This window comes from Nerophis ophidion, linkage group LG04 (assembly GCF_033978795.1).
Source record: "Nerophis ophidion isolate RoL-2023_Sa linkage group LG04, RoL_Noph_v1.0, whole genome shotgun sequence".
NCBI classification, from domain to species: domain Eukaryota; kingdom Metazoa; phylum Chordata; class Actinopteri; order Syngnathiformes; family Syngnathidae; genus Nerophis; species Nerophis ophidion.
The window spans coordinates 36,021,459-36,045,820 of record NC_084614.1 but is presented as its reverse complement, the minus strand read 5'-3'; the positions used below and the strand labels follow the sequence as shown (position 1 = coordinate 36,045,820).

Here is a 24,362-nt window from a genome sequence, read left to right as displayed (position 1 = left end):
AAAATAAAAACATAAAAACTTTTCACATTGTAATTGAAAGGTATTGTCTAGAATTTTGAAGACAAAAAATTATTTATTAAAATTTGGAAAAAGGCTGTAACATAAAATGTGGAAGAAGTGAAGTGCTGTGAATACTTTCTGTATGCACTGTAAGTATTTTAAGTGCTGTTATAATATATAGGTGTTAACGAGGTTTCAAGTGATGTACCAGTACATAAAAGTGGACAAACTGTTTATATGAACTTTACATGACTTTACCAAAGTAGAAGTTTGGCCCGTCATGAGGCTGGAAGAACTTTCCACAGGCTCTTGCATGAACGTCTGCTCCTTTACTGAGCAGAAGTTTGACATATTTCAGACTCCTCCTCTCGATGGCGATGTGCAACGCTGTCTGCCCTGTTTAATCACAAACCGATAAAGGGGCGGGGAGTGAAAGTGGCAGGCGAGATTTTCAGTGGCATTCACGTATATATCATTTTACTCACCTATTTTCACAAATATGAAAAATGTGGAAACTTATGCAGTTGTTTGTACAGCTAAATCAATAGATATTATCAGGTTTTCAATAGCGTTAAAATTGGGTGGGGGGGGGGGGCGACAGAAAATAATTGAGAACCCCTGTATACACATTATAATATACATCTTTATTACAAGTTTGCATCCTATTTAAATAAATGCAAACATAGTATTTACCTTTGTAGTATGTATTGGTGTAAGCTGCATTCACAAACTCTTTAATGTCCCCTATCCTCTCCGAGATGTCCAACAATAATTCAACCATCGGGTTCTTGTCGTCTCGGAGGTGCAGCAGAGCCTTCATCAGGGCAGTTTTACCGTACGACTGATCTGTGAGAGAAATCCCATTAATCTAGGAAGTGTATTGTCATGACAACACTAAAGCAGCAGTCACACTCACACAAAGTGTCTGAAAGTTTCTTCATGTTTTGATGCAAGTACTGATGCAGGCCGTCCAACCTTGTAACGTCCCTGCTGGCCACTGCGTCAAACAACCTGTCGATGTTAAAGGGCTGACAGTCTTCTCTCTTGTTTGGATCTTCACCTTGGATTCCTCTGGAAACAATTTATTAAGCAACAAAGTTGAATCGTGCAACTGTAAACATCCAGATAAGGATTTAAACATTATATGTATTTTTCTTCATGTTGCCAATTTAAAACAGTATATCCTGCCTCAGTTGATTTCCTAGATTTAGTAAAACCTCAGTATAGTTCTTTTAAAATTTTGACTGTGTGTGTGCTAAACACACTACAACCTCAAATCCGGGTGAAAATTAGATGGTTTTATTGTAAAAATGTGTACAAACGTGTGGGAAACCCTTATTATAACTTAAATGCAAGAATAGAATACAGTGATACCTCTGATTAAGAGTGCCCACAAATTAAAGGGGAACTGCACTCCCTATGTGAGATGAACACACATATATTTTTCCTATTATATGCATTCGATCTCGTAAATAAAGATAAGTTAAAATCCCCAAACAATGGAGCCTATAGGAGTCGCTTTATTCTACCTCTAAAGCGTTTTAAAAACATCCAAAAACGTTTTATATACACACTGTAAGTATGTATGTAATCTAGTAATAGGCACATTCATAACATGTAATATTTACCTTTTTCCCCTCATTTTAAGCATAATCTCAGACACATCACAATGTTCACTTTTCTCTTCAACAACAACTACTACTAATCATGACAGACTTCATGAGCGACAACAAAATATTCTCTCATTGTACAATGTCTGCTCTTACTGGAATGCCGATTGATGGGATGTTCAAATATTACCGTTTAGATGAAGAATGAATGATAATCCTTGCAACAAAAAAACTTGTGTCTTTCTCACCATCTATAGTTGAATGTCACAGATGACCAACTTCTGGGTTTATGTCCACAACCTTTCTTTATCCAGGTGGGAGCATCAGCATGACTTTCACCAGCTAACAGGCAATCATAAGCAGCAGCTCAGTACGTCAAAGCTGCAGCTGCACAGGCTCTTGGATTATGGCACAGCTAAAAATAGTTTCTTTATGTAAAGACTTATAACAATACTGCCAATACTTGGTTTATAATTTAGGTCACAAGATGTAAATAGAGTATTGTTGGCGCTTTTTGGATGCGTTCTTAAGAGTCATTTAGAGGCAAAATAGATTACTCCCATTAGCACCATTGCTAGCCACCCGGTAAGAACCGATTATTACACAGTAGAATGCAAAAAAAAAGCATACATTCGTGTGTTTGTCTCCAATAAGGATTGTGAATGATAGACAAAATTATTTAAGCATGTTTTCAGGTACGTGGTCTCATGACTAATTGGAATGCTTTAAGTTGCAACCAGAAATTCGAGGTACAAGCATCCGGGCTATTAGTTGGCATAGCAAATGTCCCATTGAACCATAACAATGGAATATGGAACAAGTGATCAAATTTTGGGACTGATCCGGATTTGGATTCAGAACTTAGCTAGCTAGTGGAGGTATGCGCCCTCCAAACGCTTTTCTTGTTTTATCTATATATTCTTAAATTGTAAATCATAGATAACTTTTTCTTAGTTTTTTCTTATCAAAATCTTTATCATGTGTTTTATTCTGTTTTAATCATTGTCAATAAATTAAAGGCAAAATCTTTCAAAGATCTTGAAAATTCAAAAGTAATAAGTATTAGTATTGGCAATACTGACTCTGTATGCACCTCATCGCTAATAGATACCAAGGTTTGTAGTATCGCCCGCCCCTAGTACATAATGAACTACAAAACATTACACATGGTTGTTATAGCATTGCTGTAATGTGGTAGCCAGGGGTTTTATTAGGACTTTTAATCAGCATGGCGAAACTTACTTGCTAAAGTTGAGGTTGAAGCGTATTTGAGGTTTGGTCTTCTCCATATCCTCCTGGTAGTCAGTATCCATGGGGGCTAAGGGCGCCTCATGGCCCACACTTAAAACCGACACTAGAGCATCTTGATTTGGGGTTTTGTGGCGATGTTTGTCTGCCTCTGTCCTGTCGTCAGCCTCCAGGGAGAAGACAGAAGAATCTGATTTCTTCATTTTTGTGCCCAGATGTCTAAAACAAATTTGAAGGAGTTAAAGGAAAAACAGGTAAAGGTGCCAAAAGGAATAAACATGACAGATTGATTGATTAATTAAAACTTTTTTCAGTAGATTGCACAATTCTGTACAATTGACCACTAAATGGTAACATCCGAATAAGTTTTTCAACTTGTTTAAGTCGGGGTCCACGCTAATCAATTAATGGTAACACTATATTGCATTAAATATGGGACCACTGTGACGTATAAACTACTTAATCAAGAGTAATGAATTTGCATGAGTAATCGTGATGAGTAGCACACTAACTCGGAATCACACAATTTTAAAATGTATTGTACAAGACCTCATTGAGAAACACAATAATTGAAAAAAAATTAAAACATCCATCCATTTTCTGCCGCTTATTCCCTTTGGGGTTGCGGGGGGCGCTGGTGCCTATTTCAGCTACAATCGGGCGGAAGGCGTCGTACACCCTGGACAAGTTGCCACCTCATCGCAGGGCCCAAAAAATTAAAACAAAACAACATAAATTGGATATTAAATATGATTAATCTATTTGACTACATCACGCATGGGATTAATCTAAACATTTTAGTCAGTTGAGAGCAATGGTATAAACTTTAATAGGCACTCCTAAATGAACCTATAAGAGCCTTATAAGAGTTACACTATATAACCAGGATGTTGGGAGCACATGTCCTACACGTTCACGCACAGGTTTGTTTTGATATTAATACATGTTTTTTCAGTTCTTTTTTAGTAAATTTCCAGTAATCTTGCAGATGATTTAAAAAACATTGGGATGAAAAAATCACTCATGCTTAGTTTTGACTTCCACCGTCAGATTACAATTAATGTTAACATTTGTTTATTTTTGTGATTATACCTTTCAATGTTGCCTATCAAAACTGCATTATTATTTTGTAAAGACAATGTTTGTATTTTTCTTGTACTCATTTTTACTAGATTGTGCAGAAGTACCAATGCATTGAGTTTATTTGAAGATCACACAGTGAACACATAATGTAATTATATGCTATATTAGTTATATATTAGCTTTATGTTTTAGGTGATGTGCAAGATTTCTGGAATATTTAATATTATATCTCATAAATAATGTATTCAAAGACTTCTAGGTTTCCCTTGCCTAGACGCAGGTCACCAAGGCCCCCCTCTAGAGCCAGGCCTGGAGGTGGGGCTTGATGTCGAGCGCGTGGAGGCCGGGCCTGCACCCATGGGGCCCAGTCAGGCATAGCCTGAAGAGGCAACGTGGGTGCCCCCTCCAATGGGCTCACCACCCGTAGAAGTTGGGTGCATTGTGGGCTGGGCGGCAGTCAAAGGCAGGGCCCTTAGCGGTCCGATCCTCGGCTACAGAAGCTTTCTCTTGGGACGTGGAACGTCACCTCGCTTGGGCGGAAAGAGCCTGAGCTGGTGCACGAAGTGGAAAAGTTACCATCGGTGAGGGATGCCGTCCATCCGCCGCCTCAAGAGGGTGAAGCGGTAATCTGTCAACACCGTGTGCGGTGGGGATAGTGTGCTGCTGACGTCGACTGGGGATGTTGTGGATCGGTGGAAGGAATACTTCAAAGACCTCCTTAAATCCACCTACACGTCTTCTGTTGAAGATGCAGTGCCTGGGGAATCTGCAGTGGGCTCTCCTATTTCTGGGGCTGAGGTAGTTAAGCTCCTCGGTGGCAGGGGCCCGATGAGATCCGCCCGGAGTTCCTTAAGGCTCTGGATACCGTGGGGCCGCTTTGGTTGACAAGACACTGCAGTATTGCGTGGACATCGGGGGCGGTGCTTCTAGATTGGCAGACCGGGAAGGGGTTTCCTCCCATTAGGAAGGGTAACCGGAGGGTGTGTTCCAATTATCGAGGCATAACACTCCACAGCCTTCCTGGTAAGGTCTATTCAGGTGTACTGGAGAGGAGGCTACACCGGATATTCAAACCTCGGATTCAGCAGGCGCAATGTGGTTTTCGTCCTGGACGTGGAACTGTCTATATTCTAGGCTGGGTCCTTGAGGGTGCATAGGAGTTTGCCCAACCAGTGAACATGTGTTTTGTGGACTTGGAGAAGACATTCGACCGTGTCCCTCAGGAAGTCCTGTGGAGAGTGCTCAGAAAGTATTAGGTATTGAACCCATCCCTGTATGATCAGTGTCAGAGCTTGGTTCGCATTGCAGGCAGTAAGTTGGACCCGTTTCCAGCAGTATGGGTTGAACTCCGCCAGGGCTGCTCTTTGTCCCCATATCTGTTCATAACTTTTATGGACAGAATTTCTCGGCGCAGTCAGTGTTTGGCGGATACAGGTATCGGTCTCTTTTTGCAGATAATGTGGTCCTGCTGGCTTCATCTGACCAGGATCTTCAGCTCTCGCTGGATCGATCGCAGCTGAGTGTGATGCGCCTGGGATAAAAATCAACACTTCCAAGTCCGAGTCCATGGTTCTCGCCCGGAAAAGGGTGGAGTGCCATCTCCGGGTTGGGCAGGAGATCTTGCCCCAAGTGGCGGAGTTCAAGTACCTCAGAGACTTGTTCACGAGTGAGGAAAGAGTGGATTGTGAGATCGACAGGCGGATTGGTGCAGTGTCTGCAGTGATGCAAACCCTGTATCGGTCTGTCATGGTGAAGAGGGAGCTTAGCTTGAAGGCAAAACTCTCAAAATAACAGTCTATCTACATCCCTATCCTCACCGATGGTGATGAGCTTTGAGTTATGACCGAAAGGACAAGATCACGTGTACAAGCGGGCAAAATGAGTTTCCTCCGTTGGGTGGCTGGGCTCACCCTTAAAGATAAGGTGAGAAGCTCTGCCATTTGGGAGGAGGTCAGAGTAAAGCCGCTGCTCCTCCACATCGAAAGGAACCAGATGAGGTGGTTTGGGCATCTGGTCTGAATGCCCCTGAGTGCCTCCCTGGGGAGGTGTTTAGGGCTGGTTAGACATCACGGGGAAGACCCAAGACATGGTGGTGCGACTATGTCTCCCAGCTGGCCTGGGAACGCCTCGGGATCCCATGGAAAAGCTGGATAAAGTAGCTGGGGAGAAGGAAGTCTGAGCTTCTCTGCTTAGGCTGCTGTCCCCGCAACACAACTTCAGAGAAGTATAAGAGTGATAGATGGATGAATGGAATAATGTATTAGTTTTATTTTTGCTACATGTCAAGGCCTGAGGGCGGGGCTTCATGGTGAGTGCCTGCACCCATAGAGCTAAACTGGGCCTGGTCCAAAAAGGCAACTCGGGTGCCCTTCCACTCAAAAGGGTAATGAATAATGAATTAATTAATGGCGCTTGAATGCAGCTGGGACAGGCTGCAGCACCCCCGTGACCAAGAGAGGGACAAGCGGTAGAAAATGGATGAATGGAAGTAATATATTTATTGTTAACAAACCAATAAATAAAGTATGTTTATAATTCATATTGACAGAAATAGCTCAACATTTTCATGTTTAAAATATTTTAATAGCTGATGTTTAAAGCAAAGCTGATTATTTGATGAATTGTTAAAAAAAAAATGGGTATCATGTGTTCATATGATTTAGCTGGAAGGACATTTTTCATGTGACACAAATGTGAAAAACAAAACATTCAAAAATTTATGTAGACAGACTTCCATTATAATAGTATGTACTATATTGTATTCTATTTGTACATTGTACATTTATACAGCAAAATAACCACGCTCTAAGAGCCTGTATGTGCTATATTTGTTATGATCATACATAACGTTAGGAGGTTCATGCAATTTGTTTCATATCTTACCCAGGGCTTTTATTTTTGTTTTAATTTCTTGTTTTTTTCCACTTGCCACCATCTTAGTCCGAGTAGTAGCTCCCTCACCTGTCCCTGGTTGCCAATCAGGCTGTTTCTTATACCAGCCTAATAATTACTGCTTTGTAATTTATACTTCCATACTGCATAGCTTTCCCTATGCTTCCTGTGCCGTTCCTTTTTTAGCACTTCCCTACTGCACTATTTTACCTAGTGATTACATTTTACCTGCACTAGGCCACCCGTCTCTACATACTGGGGTCACAACTACTACTGTGACATAAAACGTAACGTTATTATTTATCAATAATTAGAGATGTCCAATAATGGCTTTTTTGCTGATATCCAATATTCCGATATTGTCCGACTCTTAATTACCGATTCCGATATAAATGGTTGTGTAATTAACACATTATTATGCCTAATTTTCTTGTGATGCCCCGCAGGATGCATTAAACAATGTAACAGGGTTTTCCAAAATAACTCAAGTTATGGAAAAAAGTGCCAACATGGCACTGCCATATTTATTATTGAAGTCACAAAGTGCATTATTTTTTTTAACATGCCTCAAAACAGCAGCTTGAAATTTGGGACATGCTCTCCCTGAGATAATCCTGAGACCCACTACAACTACGGGAAATACTATACTTTGACTTTCACAAACTGCATTATTTAAAAAATTTTTTAAACATGCCTCAAATACACCGGCTACAAAAACAATGTTGGCACACAGCTTCAGTCCAGAGTATACTACAGTAATAAAGTGAACAATAACATAGTCCTCCTTTAGTGCAAGATTGCCTGGTAAACTGTATAACAGGAAACTATAAACTGGACTCAGTCTGCCCTGCCCTATTGTATTTTTATGAGTAACACAAATGTACTGCAAGCTAGTGGTGAGTGCTTGAAGTGGCCTACCAGTCAGCCAGCGCTTCTGAAATGCTGCGTTGAGACAGGGCACCTCCGTTCACTGCAAGCTGCAAAGTGTGCGCCATGCAGGGCCGACTAGCCACACCAAACGCCACCATGAACTTTACCATGAACTGATTAACGTGTACCCCGACTTAAACAAGTTGAAAAACTTATTAAGGTGTTACCATTTAGTGGTCAATTGTACGGAATATGTACTGTACTGAGCAATCTACTAATAAAAGTTTCAATTAAAAAAAAAAAAAACGTAGCTTTTGCCATACTGCGTGCATTGTCCCTGACCACAACGTGAGCTTTCGCCCTGCGGTGGTTTTTGTTGTATTTTTGTTTTTTCTCAACAGAGTCTTTAAGCCACAACTGTGTGGTACTACCTTTTTTCGGTGTTTGGTTTTCATCTATCTTCCGCTTATATTCATTGTGTATCTCCTTATGATTCTTTAAGAGGTGGAAGATCAAATTGCTCGTAATAAAGGAAGACGTCTTGGTTCCTCCTCGCATAACCAACTTTTTGCAATCATTGCAAATTGCCAGTTTTTTATCCGTCAGACACGATTTAAAATAATCCCAAACCATAGGCATGTTGTCGTTAGTCAGTCACCGAGCGAGCTCGCTTGTTAGCCACGGCTACAGCACCGGCAACAACACTCTCTTGTTGTTTTTATGCTCTGCTCACCAGTAAACATCTTATGCTGCAGTCGTCAATGCCTGTGTTGTGTGTGGGAGAGAGGACAGGCTGCTGACTGGGAGACGCATCCGCTCTGTACTTCCCCCTACGTCCGTGTTTTACCGGATATGTACCGCTCCGTACAGCGGCATTTTAAAAAGACATACATTTTACTTTTTGAAACCGACACCGATAATTTCCGATATTACATTTTAAAGCATTTATTGGCCGATAATATCGGCAGGCCGATATCATCAGACATCTCTACCAATAATATAATCTGATTGATTTAAGTGATTATAGTCACTTACTGGGTTGGATCAGGCCATGGCTTTGCTTTAGAACACTGAATTAAATAAAGGTGATGTACATCCATAGAAACTATCATTGTAGAACGTGCGCACCACTGCCATTGTATGTCATGTAATCGGTTAGGAATATAAAGCAGTCACAAGACATGTAAATACAACACTTTTTGTCCTCATCACACAATTCAGTAGTTGCATAATAGTGTACAGTGTTTCAATCAATCAATCAATCAATCAATGATTATTTATATAGCCCTAAATCACTAGTGTCTCAAAGGGTTTAAAGGCCTACTGAAGCCCACTACTACCGATCACAGTCTGATAGTTTACATATCAATGATGAAATATTACCATTGCAACACATGCCAATACGGCCTTTTTAGTTAACTAAATTGCAATTTTAAATTTAAAACGTCGCGTGACGTCACGGACTGTCAGGAAATATTAGCGCTGCACCCCTCGTGGCTAAAAGTCGCCTGCTTTAACCGCATAACTACACAGTATTTTGGACATCTGTGTTGCTGAATCTTTTGCAATTTGTTCATTTAATAATGGAGACTATAAAAAACAATGCTGTTGTTGGAAAGCGGTGGATTGCAGCTGTCTTTAGCACCGAGACACAGCCGGTGTTTTTTTGTTTGATGTGAAGCGGAGCGGTCAAGCGAACATGTTTTCTCTACGTCAACCAGCATGTTTTTGGATGGGAAAATTGTGATATATATCTTACAGGAGAAATCATTGGATTATTCGTCGTCCTGCAGCAGCTGTTTAAAAGGCAGCTGTGAGCTTGGCTGCTCGGCTTCTCTCTGAGACACTGCGTGTTCACCGCAGCCATCCAACTTAGAGGTATGTTTTTACAATCTTTAAAATCTCACTAAAACACTAATAAAACAATAAGCAGATAAGGGATCTTCCAGAATTATCCTAGTAAATGTGTCTAATTACATTTGAAACACTCACACTGCCGCCGCCCGGAGCCGTCAATTTTCTTTTTTCTTTTTCTAGTCCTTCACCATCAATATCCTAATTCACGAATCTTCCATCCTCACTCAAATTAATGGGGAAATTGTCGCTTTCTAGGTCCGAATTGCTCTTGCTGTTGGTGGCTCCCATTAAAGACAATGTGAATATGTGTGGAGCCCTGCAACTCGTGACATCACGAGCACATACTTCCGGTACAGGCAAGGCTTTTCTACCAGCGACCAAAAGTTGCAAACTTTATCGTCGATGTTCTCTACTAAATCCTTTCAGCAAAAATATGGCAATATCGCGAAATGATCAAGTATGGCACATATAATGGACCTGCTATTCCCGTTTGAATAAGAACATTTCATTTCAGTACGCCTTTAAATTGATTAATTAAAAAAAATAAAAATTAACTGCCTTATGTGATCTCCCTGTACCGTCAAGTGTATGTATTGCAATCCCAATATGATCATTTTTTTCTATTCTAGTCTTGTAATCTGTGTTTGGAGAAGTGCACCCTGAAGTTACCATGACACTGTGTCTAAAACATGACCACCTCTGCAGTAGACATGTGATTTTTGCCCTCAGTGACTAACAAAGAGTTGGTTTATAAAAAGATGTCATGACTGCAGCGAACAATTTAGCTGGGCTGATGTCCTTACACGTCTTATATTTACAAACTAAAATCCAATGAATAAAACATATTATTTCAAAATGTATGAAAATTGTAGGAATAAATGGTGAATAACAATAATAATAATAATAACAACAGGAACTTGTTACTATTTTCTGCTCTAAATGAAGGAATGAATGACTCAGTGTGAAAACATGAGGAACAAAAAGCAATCTAGTGGAAAAAGATGAAAAACACAGGCAAACATTTTTCAATGACAAAAAAATGCATTTTTAATGTCAGACTATGACCAGAACATTAGACCTAAAGTAGTTTGTTCTGTATTATTTATTCATACTTCCTACTGCAATTATTGACTGGCTGCTTTTAAACATAATAGAAACGACACTTTATTGTCTTTGTGTGATAGAATTTCATGCACGATACAAAATGAAACTAAAGTAATCCTTTGAAGATTCTGAAACAAAAAAGGAGATTTGACTCACCACAGAGGTCCACAATTCAGCTTATGATTGTCCTTTTCTAACACAGAAACAACAACCCACACACACACACACGCACACACAGTGAGTAGGGTCTTCTGAGGAGGTTCTGGGTGTGTCCGAAGATGCTGCTTTAATGTAACGCAGACAAGAGAAGTGAGAAGAAGCCAGCGGGGGGAAGAATGACCTGCCCTAGAGGATATCAGAGCACATCAGTGGAGATGTGAGTGCTTGAAAGGAGGATTTATTGACCAGCTGTGTAGCATCGAGCATACGGTGTAAGGCTTCCGCACACATTCCCTTCATTAAAACATGCCAGGCCAAACGTGGTTTAACACATCAATATAAGTCTTATTTGTGATTGACACTGTCAGATAGGTATCAAATTTAAAAGTGTGTATTACTGTGGTTGTAATATTTTCTTCTCTAGCTAAAAATGAGAAACAAAATATTGAGGTGTAAAATTTAGGTATGGGTATTAGAGAAGTCAATTTAAAATGTGTCACATTTTCGAAAAAAAAACAATTGCGATGTATTGCATATTTTAAATGTTTTTCTATCTGTATTGGCCCTGCAATAAAGGGGGCGACGTGTCCAGGGTGTACCCTGCCTTCCGCCCTGTCAGGCCCACCTCTGACAGTTTGACTATGTTTTAGTTTTTTCCTCTGCATTTGTCTTTGTTTCCTCTGTGTGTGTAGTGTTTCCTGTCAGCGCTCTTATTTTGTTGGTTTCCTGTCTTTCTCCCTGAGTGCTGTGTTCCCCCCCAGCTGCGGCTGATTGGCACCTGGCCTCACCTGGTTTCAATCAGTCCACTCCTATTTAGACCTGTCTTTCCATCCAGTCACGGCTGGATTATTGTATTGCATGTCGCACTTGTCATTGCTACCTGTCGTGTCAATGCAGCGTTGCGGTAAGCTATGTTTGATAGTGATTTTCAGCTTACTGTCTTTTGTTCCCTGCTTCCAGTTTGTTTTTGAAGTACAAGTACGACTTCTGTTTTCCATGCTAAAGTTCCTTTTTATTTTCTAGCTCCCATGCTAGCTCTCTTAGTTTGTTATCCGCCCACGTGCGTGCTTTTTGTTTGAACCCTGTGTTTGTTTTTGTCTTATTGTTTTGTTTTTTAATCATGTTTTCCTGCAAAATGCCTCCCTACATCTCTGTATCTTGGGGTTCGTCAACAACAAACTTTGACAGAATAATCCAGCCAAATTTGAACCCCACAGAGATTGTGGTGGAGAGGCTTAATTTAGCTTTAAAATTAATGGCTAATTAAAAAGAGAGTTCGGCCAGGTTTCAAGCTCTCTCCCACCCACCCCTGTTGACTGTGGGCCCATCTGAGGACGTCTGGGATCCGTCCCTTGAGGGGGGGGCTAGGAGTAGCTGTGCAGTTGGGGAGGCACAGCTACTTCTCTCCCCAGTGGGTCTGCAACAGACAGTGCCATCATCTCAAGTGGGTCTGCAACAGACGGCGTCATCATCTCGAGTGGGTCTGCAACAGACGGCGCCATCATCTCGAGTGGGTCTGCAACAGGCGCCACCACGCACTCGGGTGGGCCAGCAGACGCCACCATGCACTCTGGTGGGCCAGCAGACTCCACCACACATTCCGGTGGGCCAGCAGCAGGAGGTACCAACACCATCCTGTCCGGTGGGCCAGCAGCAGGGGGTGCCACGACCATCCTGTCCGGTGGGCCAGCAGCAGGGGGCGCCACCACCATCCTCTCCGGTGGGCCAGCAGCAGGGGGCGCCACCACCATCCTGTCCGGTGGGCCAGCAGCAGGGGGCGCCACCACCATCCTGTCCGGTGGGCCAGCAGAGGGCGCCGTCAACATCCTGTCCGGTGGGCCAGCAGAGGGCGCCGCCACCATCCTGTCCGGTGGGTCAGCAGAGGGCGCCAAAATACTCTTGTCAGCCACGGATGTGGTCGTTTCATGGGCGACCTCCTCGCCAATTGCAGCGGCGTTCTATTCGCCGTCGCCACCTGACTCTTCCCCGCTGGGTGCCGGGACACTTGGCCTGGCGGCCCACCTCTTTGTCCTCCCTCCACCCTTCCGTGACTTTGGACTGTTTTTTTTTCCTAGGGGGGGTGGTTTCCTTAAATGCACGGTATCCGTTATGGGAGGGGGGGGCTGCTGTCAGGCTTGCTTCTGACAGTTTGACTGTTTTAGTTTTTTCCTCTGCATTTGTCTTAGTTTCCTCTGTGTGTAGTGTTTCCTGTCTTTCTCCCTGAGTGCTGTGTTCCCCCTCAGCTGTGGCTGATTGGCACCTGGACATACCTGGTTTCAATCAGTCCACTCCAACTTAGACCCCTCTTCCCATCCAGTCACGGCTGGATTATTGAATTGCATGTCGCACTTAATTGTCATTTCCACCCTTTCGTGTCAATGCAGGATTGCAGTAAGGTATGTTTGATAGCGGTTTTTAGCTTACTGTCTTTTGTTCCCTGCTTCCAGTTTGTTTTACTAAGTACAAATACAACTTCTGTTTTCCATGCTGAAGTTCCTTTTTGTTTTGTAGCTCCCATGCTAGCTCTCTTAGTTTGTTATCCGCCCATGTGCGTGCTTTTTGTTTGTCCCCTTTGATTGGTTTTGTTCTAGTATTTTATATTAAAACCATGTTTCCTTATTCAATGCCTGCCTCCGTCTCTCCATCTTGGGGTTTGTCACCAACTAACTGTGACACGCCCGAGTGCAGCTGGGATAGGCGCCAGCCCCACCGTGACCCCGAAAGGGACAAGCGGTAGAGAATGGATTTTAGTTACTTAAACCAGTGGTTCTCAATCTTTTTTCAGTGATGTACCACCTGTGAACATTTTTTTTAATTCAAGTACCCCCTAATTAGAGCAAAGCATTTTTGTTTGAAAAAAAGAGATGAAGTAAAATACAGCACTATGTCATCAGTTTCTGATTTATTAAATTTATAACAGTGCAAAATATTGCTCATTTGTAGTGGTCTTTCTTGAACTATTTGGAAAAAAAGATACAAATATAAAAACTTGTTGAAAAATAAACAAGTGATTCAATTATAAAGATTTCTACACATATAAGTAATCATCAACTTAAAGTGCCCTCTTTGGGGATTGTAATAGAGATCCATCTGGATTCATGAACTTAATTCTAAACATTTGTTCACAAAAAAATAAATCTTTAACATCAGTATTTATGGAACATGTCCACAATTCTAGCTGTCAACACTGAATATTGCATTGTTGCATTTCTTTTCACAGTTTATGAACTTACATTCATTTTTTGTTGAAGTATTATTCCATAAATATATTTATAAAGGATTTTTGAATTGTTGCTATTTTTGGAATATTTTTGAAAAATCTCACGTACCCCTTGACATACCTTCAAGTAACCCCATTTGAAAACCACTGACTTAGACATTTCTGTATGAAGTTATGAGTTGAGAAAGTTTTGTTTTAATATAGCTGTCAGGAGTAGAAGTGTGGAAAGCAGTTTTGGTGACGTGACTCCAGGATGCAGCAGACAGGGGGCAGGAGGTGAGTAAAAATAATATTTAATAAAAGAAACAATCACGGGGAGGACACTCCACACAGCGCCCCCCGCAACCTTGAAGGGAATGAGCGGTAGAAAATGGATGGATGGAATAAAAAAAACACACTCACGAGGGAGTAGTGAAAAGAGCAAAGGAAGGAGAATGCTAAAGTAAATGCATAAGTGACTGAATTTCCCTTGATGAAAATCAAGATTAGCAACATGCAGTGCTAAGAAAACAAACAACAGAGCATAGCTTTGACATGCGACAATCAACCGGTGCTGTCTAACAGACTAAATGGGAGACTGAATGGCAACCGGGCCCTTGTGTGTTCTGGTTGCCAATCAAGGACAGGTGTGGTAGTCAGTAATAGGAAAGACAGGGTAGGTCGAAACTACAAAATAAAAGTAATGGGGGGGGGAACACAAGTCGAAAAACAGTCACAAGGATGTGACAATAGCTCTCTTTCTAAGACTTATTTTGGGATTTCCAGCTAAAAGATATTCTTTCAACACATTCAAAAAAATCTTTAACTCAGAACGTTGCAAAGGCGTTAATCATTGTGGGCTTCACTGTGCATTAATTAAATGATTTCACTTAAAATGAAACTTCAAGTATTTTATTTTAAAAGATTCCATGCAAAGTAAGGTTACTTTAACAGTATGTGTTTCCTATTTTGCTGTTCCATGTACAACTTAAATATAGGACTACACCAACAAACTCTGAAGAGGTACCAGTCTGGAGGACGCGCTATACGTTCTAGGTCGTGACCCGGAATGGACCACTCCTCTAAGACATGAAAGAACATCTCCTACTACTACTCTCACATTATCAATAGTAATTCAATAACTGTACCCACTTGCCATCCATTGCACCCGAACACCAAGAAGCGGGGTCTCCACATCTGTGGCCCCTTCCCAAAGTATCTTATTTTTCCCATTTTGGGCTTGTGGAGTTTTTCCTTGCCCGGATGTGGGTTTTAGATCAGGAGATATCATGTGGTGTGTGTAGCCCTTCGAAACACTTGTGATTAAGGGCTACATTGATTAACTTTGACTGATGTGAAGTGAAGTATATTTATATAGCACTTTTCTCTAGTGACTCAAAGCGCTTGTACATGGTGAAACCCATTATCTAAGTTAAACCAGTGTGGGGGGCACTGGGAGCTGGTGGGTAAAGTGTCTTGCCCAAGGACACAACAGCAGTGACTTGGATGCCTGAAGCGGGGTTTGAACCTGGAACCCTCAAGTTGCTGGCACGGCAAATCTACCAACCGAGCTATACGGCCCCACGATGTTACACTTTTCTCTGTTTTGTCTTCTAACTTCATTCTTTTTTTAAGTACTTCCCATTTGCTTAGTGTCGTTTCATGTGTGGGTGTGCGCAGCTAGCAATATACCACTTCCTGACTGTTGCAGCTGGCAACATGCCCCTTCCTGTCTCTGACAATAATTTGAAACATTAGTTATGATTAATGCGGAGAAGGTAGGCGATGTGCAAACACAAGGTCCCTTTTATTAGGTACCAGGCAATAAGGAAAAAGCAGGGAGGAATAACAAGGCTAAAGCAGCAGTCCACGGGTGAAAAACAGAAAGCTTGCAAAAATTTAAATTCAAATGCTTTCTTGCAACATGAAGTTGATATAACGCTATTTGTTTTTTATTTGTTTTTTCCAGGGCTTCACGGTGGCAGAGGGGTTAGTGTGTCTGCCAGGGGCACGTGCCCCACTGTTGATCTGCAGTGCCCCAGTAAAAATTTCACCAATAAAAAAAAAAACGCTTCAGAGTTTTAAGTCTACATAACATAGACGACAGCGCACATATTACTTAGTATGGTAATTGATTGCTACTGTATTCACTCCATTAACAATGAGCACATGGCTAATTAATATGGTAATTAATTCACGTGTGGATCAGACTTCGGTTGAGAGAAAGAGAGAGAGAGAGAGAGAGAGAGAGAGAGAGAGAGAGAGAGAGAGAATCACTGCTGAGGTAGGTAACGTTAGCCAACAACAATTTGTTAATTACATTATTTTGATTTTGATTTGACTCAAACTGTAACTCCTAGATGGATTTAAGAAAGTTATTCGCCCCCACCAGAGAAGAAGCAGCAGGAATGAGAGATGTAAGTGAAGTCCTAGCTAGCTAGGCAACATCATTGTCTTAAGTTGATGCTAAGTTAGCTAACGTTATTCCTTGTATCAAGACAAACATATTCATTTGCTGTACGAGCTGTCGGGGGAATTTCCAATGAACATGAAACATAATGTTGCTTATTGTCTGCTGGTTCTGCATCAATGATGATTTGGAGTAAGCATGTGTGAGTTGAGTGCTTCTCAAATGGTTTATCTTCAGGAAGAAAAAAAATTTTCCATTTCATCAAGTCGTGAGCCAATTTTTAAGTCATTCAAGTTTATTTCACAGAAAAATAACACAGTAGACTTGTCTTGTTAATCGGTGCGACTTTGACTAAAATAATCTTGTTTTGTCACCAGAAAAATGGCTACAGCTAAAGCATCTGGTTTTGTTTCCAGAAAAAATAGTAACATTTCTGTATTTGTTTACAGAAAGATGGCTGAAAATATCGGGTTTTGTTGCCCCATTTAGATTTTTTAAAAATATATTTCCATGTCTGTCCTGAGTCCTCCTCCAACTTGTTAGTCGGTTTGCCTTTTGCTAAAATACTCACTAATAGTCACTAGAAAAAAGGCTAAAATAATCTGGTTTTGTTGCCACAATTGTATTTTTTTTCTCCCTAAACTTTATTTTTTTAATGCACACATCTTACTGTGACTCACTGAAAATGACACACATTCCACTTTTATGTCACGACCCAGCAGTTGGAAACCACTGGTCAACTGTATAACAGTTACTGTAATATTTCCATGTCCGTCCAGAGTGATTGACCACTTTGCAAAAATGAAAATGAGACGTTACAGTTTACTTCTCAGAAAATGATTCCCTGAACAGACACACAACAGTTGTTCATTTATTCTACTACTGTGGCTGTCTTGTTTTGTTTATATTTTATAGTTTTGTGTATCTGAAATAGGATTAGCCACATTGCCATAAATGGAAATTAAATAATATAAAAGAACCCAGAGATGTAGGGGTGCTTTATATTTGGTTTTACTTTTGTAGATGTTAAATTTGCAGATGATTACTGCAATATATATTTCAAAAAGATTCATTGTTCTTCCTTTTTGGTTTTACCAGTAGCAGTTTAGAAGTCTGGAGTAAAAAAGTGCACAAGTAGGTCAAATGCATTAGTTAATTTCAGGTGGTTAATCAAAGATCCATACAACATAATCTGATATGATTTCATAGTTTAAAGCACTATTTATGTATTTTTATGATAAATAAGTGCTTAAAAAATGTTTTTGCGCGCGCGATTAGCACGCTCACATTAATCATTTGTGCCGCAGGTGTGCCCCAGTACGGTATTAGGTCTAGTGATGCCCCTGGTGTCTGCCTCACAATACAAAGGTCCTGAGTAGTCTGGGGTTCACTCCCGGGCTCGGGATCTTTCTGTGTGGAGTTTGCATGGCATCCCCGTAACTGCGTGGGTTCCCTCTGGGCACTCCAGCTTCCACCCACCTCCAAAGACATGCACCTGGGGATAGGTTGATTGGCAACACTAAATTGGCCTAGTGTGTGAATGTTGTCTGTCTATCTGTGTTGGCCCTGCGATGAGGTGGTGACTTGTCCAGGGTGTACACCGCCTTCCTCCCGATTGTAGCTAAGATAGGCACCAGCGCCCCCTGCAACCCCAAAGGGAATAAGCGGTAGAAATGGATGGATGGATGGATGTTTTTTTCCATGTACAACTTAAGTACCGTTTGTTCGGATTTGTCTTATAAGCCAATGATTCTCAAACTGTGGTTGTGGTACGCAGGGCCCATTTAGTGCTGCGCCAAAGATTTGGTTCATTATCTAAGTAGTGTTTTCTGTTTCTATATTCAAACCCAGTTTTACTGTTCAAATTGTGTAGCCAAAATTGTGTAAAAATATTACGATATGCTTGTTAAATGAAACCTTAGTCCTGCTACGCTATTGTATTTCAATGTTGCTCGTTGCGGTGCTACTTGAAGAGCCAAGTGTTTTCTGAGGTGGTACTTGCTGAGAAAAATGTAAGAAACCACTGTTCTAAGCCAATTCTTTTTTTAAGTACTTCCCATTTGTTCAGTTTCGTTGTGTGTGTGTATGTGTGCATGCGCGTGTGTGTATGTGCAGCTCGCAACATGCCACTTCCTGTCTGCAAACGATGAGAAGCATGAGTAATGCAGAGAAGGTAGGCGATGTGCATGCAGAAGGTCCCCTTTATTAGGTACCAGGCAATAGTAAAAAAAAAAAAAAGCGCACTGATGTGTAGGCCATGTCCACACAAACACAGAGTTTCAAAAATACATATTTTGGGTTAAAACAATGTCCATTCACACAAGTGTAGTTTTAAAAGTGTCTATGTCTACACACAAACGCATACCCCAGTTGTCATGCATATTTTGTCCAATCAGAAACCTGAAAAAAAGCAGCAATATCTGACTTGGTGGCATTACACTTCCTTTTATGTTTATTTTGGTCTACTTTAGATGTACAATGACATCTACATTATCTTTAAAACCTTCCAGCACGTACACAGAATCCTGGGAACATTATTAGAGTGAATGCACGCCTCTGCTGCTGAAACCCAACACTTTTTTTTTTTTTTTTCCAAGATGGCGCTGCTGGAGTGGCTGCTGTAGGCAGGAGCTCTGTGCTCTTGCATCATCCTTTTGTGTTTCCTTCTTGTTTTCATGTGTTATTATATTTTTTTGCATTTTGGTCCAGGACCCTTTGGGACTGTGTGACAAGGGGTGGCACTTTCGTGACCTCTGTGGTGCTTTTTTTGTGGACTTCTGGATCCGCCTCCCGGGAGCCTTTTGGCCATGGAGACCAGCTGCTGGGTCTCTGCTACACCAGAGTCGGTTTGGAGGGACTGGAGGAGATGCGGATGAGGGGGACAGAGCTGCGGAGCTAGCACTGAGCGCTGGGACGGAGAGGCTTCGCGGTGTCTTGGCTGGGTGAGCAGGTGTCGGACACCTCAGTCACCTTGGACGTATCCTCGCTCATCCATGCGGACTGGACACTGGCCGAGTGGAGTCGGCTGTCTCGGTTGCTTTGTTGGGTCTGCTCCTGTCTCTGGCCATGCTCCCTCCTCCCCAGCGGACAATGGCGTGGAACACCGCAGAGGCCACCACAGTGGATATGTTTATTTTGCTTTTTATTCATAGATGTATGTAGAAGTGTCTGGTTGTATCTGCTGCTTTAATGTCTTTAATGTCCTCTGTGTTTTTTGATGTTTGATGTTTCCCTCTTACACACATGGAAGAGGGATGTGTACTATGGCTATGAGTTGTTGTTTTTTTCCCTTGGCCTCAGTCTGCACCCCCACTCCAGGGCCCAGGCTGAGACCAATTTTTAAAATTTTATTTTTATCTTCTATTCTTTTCTCCCATCTCCCCCCCCCCCCCGTTTACCTCTATGTCATCTTTTCTGTAAGGGGCGCTGGAAGCCGGCAGACCCGTCAGCGATCCTGTTCTGTCTCCCTGTAATGTTTGTTTGATCTTGAATGGGATTGTGCTGAAAATTGTAATTTTCCTGAAGGAACTCTCCTGACGGAATAAATAAAGTACTATCTAATCTAATCTAATCTAATGATAGAATTATAACATGTTCAGCCACATGGTGATGTAATACATGTGCTGTGAAGTGTACATTATTTCTAATCAGCACACACTAACGAAACCCTTTTGCATGTTTAAGTGTCTATATAAAATGCGCGGACATGGGTGTGCCGCTGCAAAACTGTCATGGAATTATAAAGCATTTAGTCATTGGTTATAGCGATATATTACATGTGTAATTAAGTATATATTGTCTTTAACATCAGTACACACTACAATGAGGACACGTTTTTTTTTAAATTGCTGTTTACGGGCGAGCATGGTCGCGCCCGGCAACATCTATGAAAATGGACGCAAGACACTTAAGTTAATTTCACGATTTGTCCTTAAACAAGGACTAAAAACATAAAGTATTGTTGCACTTTTCTTATGACACACAGCAAAAAGCCTTGCATGTCAAAGGTTTTCCATCAGTTGAAAGTTCCACAGTGATCATATCCAAAACAGCTGACTGTCATTAGCGCCGGCGGGAATGTTGCAAAGCCCATTTCGCTGATTCTTTTTTGTTAATGTTGAGTGAAACTAGCAACACTTTTATGTTCAAACATACATTAAGTAATCTTATAGTGTGTTTAAAGGCAGCAAGGCTGTGTTGTTGAGCTTGGAAATGACCGCGACGTCATCACAAGTCTCTGTTTGTGCTCTGTACACGCATACGCTAAGTGGCGAGTTTTGGACCTCTACACTTTGGCGCTTGCAAAAGTCTGCGTTTTTAAAGGCAAAAGTATGCATCTGTGAGTGGACAAGAGGCCTAAATGCAGAGATAAGTATGCGTTTATTAAATATCTGTGTTCGTGTGGACATGGCCTAAAGCAGCAATCCATGGGTGAAAAACAGAAAGTTTGCAAAAATGCAAATTTTAGTAATCATTTAATATCAAAGGATATCATGCAATATTTGGTTGGTCTAACGCCATATGTTTCCTTTTTTGGTGTTCTATGTACAACTTAAGTAGACTATACCCTTTTTCTGTTTTGCCTTCCGAACAAATTCTTTAAGTACATCCCGTTTGTTCACTTTCATTTTATGTATGTGTCTGTGTGTGCAGCTGGCAATAATATGACTAATGCAGCTCAGAGTACCCACTATTTTTGGATTCCTTTGAGGGAGTACTGGAGAGTGATCTCTCAGGTGATTCCGTTGTTCTGCTGGGTGACTTCAACGCTTATGTTGGCAATGACAGTGAAACCTGGAGAGGCGCGATTGGGAAGAATGGCCGCCCGGAACTGAACCCGAGTGGTGTTTTCTTATTGGACTTTTGTGCTCGTCACAGATTGTCCATAACAAACACCATGATCAAACATAAGGGTGTCCATATGTGCACTTGGCACTGGGACACCCTAGGCCGCGGTTCCATGATCGACTTTGTAGTTGTGTCATCGGATTTGTGGCCTCATGGTTTGGACACTCGGGTGAAGAGAGGGGCGGAGCTTTCTACCGATCACCACCTAGTGGTGAGTTGGCTGCGATGGTGGGGGAGGATGCCGGACAGACCTGGCAGGCCCAAACGCATTGTGAGGGTCTGCTGGGAACGTCTGTCAGTCTCCTGTTAGAGAGAGTTTCATTTCCCACCTCCGGAAGAACTTTGAACATGTCACGAGGGAGGCACTGGATATTGAGTCCAATTGGACTATGTTACATGCCTCTATTGTCGAGGCGGCCGATTGGAGCTGTGGCCGCAAGGGTGTTGGTGCCTGTCGTGGCGGTAATCCTAAAACCCGCTGGTGCACACCAGCAGTGAGGGATGCCGTCAAGCTGAAAAAAAGAGTCCTATTGGGTCCTTTTGGCTCATGGGACTCCGGAGGCAGCAGACGGGTACCGACAGGCCTAGTGGTGTGCGGCTTCGACGGTTGCGGAGGAAAAAATTCGGACATGGGAGAGTTAGGGGAAGCCATGGAAAATGACTTACAACCGGCTTCAAAGCCATTACGACTAAAGAAAAATAAAATCGATATAAATTTAAATCTATATTTTATCAGTGGAGAAAGTATTGCAATATATGCCATACAAATATTTTTCCCTACCTATTTTATATACTCTTTCACACTGTTATGTGGTCCGTATTGAATTTTTTTCTAGAATGTGCCATAGATTAAAAAAAAGACCAATGCGTTAGCCCATTTAACCCTTCGATTAAACAAAACTACTAGTTAGCCAGCTTGACAAGAAAGATGTCACTCAGACACAAGCATCCTCAGTGGATCCAAGTCAGTCACAGAAGACCAAAGCCACACCCACAGCAGAGTCAGCACTTTGTTTGTATATCACAGTCTGAGTGAACGCTCTCTCCACTTCCTGTCTGAGAACCTCATTACGAGCAATGGCGCTCCCGCTTCCCACAATCCTGCTGATCCCCGCCTGTCGCAGAAGCTCCGCAGGCATCATGGCGCAGAGGTTATCCACGATACCGCGGCATACCGCTCTCGTCACGTGACCCAGAGAAAGGTTGGATGTAGAGATGTTGTTCATCTGACCCAGAGAGAAAGGGGCGTGTCTTTCTCCCAGGATGGTCGGAATCACTTGGAGTTCGCTGCTTTCATGTTCCAGCGCACATTGAATCATCTTGTCATAGAGAGACTGATCACTCAGCTCCACGCCTGTCAAAGTACAAAATACTTTTACTGCAATGTGAGTGGCTGACCTGGAAAGGCTAGAATATGTGGTATACAGTACAGAGCAAAAGTGTTAGGTCACCATTTTTTATGTTTATTTTTTTCACAGCAAAACATCTCATTCCTGTTACATAAATCATTGTATATTTTTCTAACAATACGAGTTTTAGTTGGCATTTATGATATCTGCATGAATGTCGTGTTGCAGTATTTAAAGGGGAACATTATCACCAAACCTATGAAAGTGTCAATATATACCTTGATGTTGCAGAAAAAAGACCATGTATTTTTTAAACCGATTTCCGAACTCTAAATGGGTGAATTTTGGCAAATTAAACGCGTTTCTGTTTATCGGCAGTGTAGCGATGACGTCAGAACGTGACGTCACCGAGGTAATACAGCCGCCATTTTCATTTTCACATTACAAACACCGGGTCTCAGCTCTGTTATTTTCCGTTTTTTCGACTATTTTTTGGAACCTTGGAGACATCATGCCTCGTCGGTGTGTTGTCGGAGGGTGTAACAACACTAACAGGGAGGGATTCAAGTTGCACCACTTGCAAGAAATCTACCGCCAGACCCCCATTGAGTGTCTGCACATTTTACCGGCGATGCTATGACAGACATGGCACAGAGATGTATGGATAACCTGCAGATGCATTTGCAACAATAAAGTCAACAAAATCACAAAGGTGAGTTTTGTTGATGTTGTTGACTTATGTGCTAATCAGACATATTTGGTCGCAGCATGACTGCCAGCTAATCGATGCTAACATGCTATGCTAATCGATGCTAACATGCTATTCACGCAAGCTGTATGTACATTTGAAAGTAGATACCCACATTTAATGCGAAACAAACACTTACCAATCGACGGATTTAAGTTGCTCCAGTGTCACAAGATGCGAAAGTCCTGATCGTTTGGTCTGCACATTTTACCGGCGATGCTAATAAGGCAGCCATGTTATGGGCCACTTCATTAGGTACACCCATGCTATGGCCGAATAGCGTTAATAGCTATTCGCTCAATAGCTTCAGTTTCTTCTTCAATTTCCTTTACGCTATCTGCCTCCATACTCCGACCATCTGTTTCAATACATGCTTAATCTGTTGAATCGCTTAAGCCGCTGAAATCCGAGTCCGAATCCGAGCTAATGTCGCTATATCTAGCTGTGGTAACCACCATGTTGTTTGTATCGGCAGCCCTGTATGACGTCACAGGGAAATGGACAGTCGCATCGCAAATAGCGAAAATCAAGAACTTTAGAGCTTTTTAGGGATATTCCGGGAGGTGTAAAATTTTGAAAAAAACTTTGAAAAATAAAACAAACCACTGGGAACTGATTTCTTTTGTTTTTAACCCTTTTGAAATTGTGATAATGTTCCCCTTTAATGTACCTCAACTGACGAGCTTAATTGGTTCTGGGACAAAGCTCCTTACTCGAAACATTAGTATCTCAAAACAAAGTCTCCCTAAACTGATAATTTTATTGGTAGCTGCCCTTCCAAAAACCGCATCATTTTAACATTTAACATAGAAATATTGTATAAAAACAATACAATAGGATTTAGTACAAACTACTACAGTACTTTTATGATAATAACAACAATGTAGCGCATTTACCTTGGAAAGTGGACTTCTACTGTATCTCATTCTAGCTGGCAAAAACACCATCAGCAGCTTTGCCATATTTCCATGGATAAATATTTAGA

The 24,362-nt window shown here is 41.6% G+C and overlaps 2 protein-coding genes across 3 annotated transcripts in view; both read right to left on the bottom strand.

Moving 5' to 3' along the window:
- trpv1 (transient receptor potential cation channel, subfamily V, member 1) overlaps positions 1-11,052 on the bottom strand; it is a 57,479-nt gene extending 46,427 nt beyond the window's left edge. The window contains exons 1-5 of one of the 2 annotated variants that reach the window (XM_061897977.1): positions 10,821-11,052; positions 2,853-3,077; positions 917-1,071; positions 694-846; positions 259-396 (exon numbers count right to left, since the gene is read on the bottom strand). In XM_061897977.1, the coding sequence (XP_061753961.1) occupies positions 259-396; positions 694-846; positions 917-1,071; positions 2,853-3,061 (655 nt within the window). In that variant the 5' untranslated portion in view covers positions 3,062-3,077; positions 10,821-11,052. Of the gene's footprint in view, positions 1-258; positions 397-693; positions 847-916; positions 1,072-2,852; positions 3,078-10,820 lie in introns of those variants that run through there. The other variant, XM_061897978.1, reaches the window with a different exon arrangement.
- Positions 11,053-18,983: 7,931 nt separating this feature from the next.
- Positions 18,984-24,362, bottom strand: part of shpk (sedoheptulokinase) — a 28,633-nt gene continuing 23,254 nt past the window's right edge. Inside the window, exon 7 of the mRNA XM_061897979.1 lies at positions 18,984-22,634. Coding sequence (XP_061753963.1) covers positions 22,246-22,634 — 389 coding nt within the window. The 3' untranslated portion in view covers positions 18,984-22,245. The remainder of the gene's footprint in view (positions 22,635-24,362) is intronic.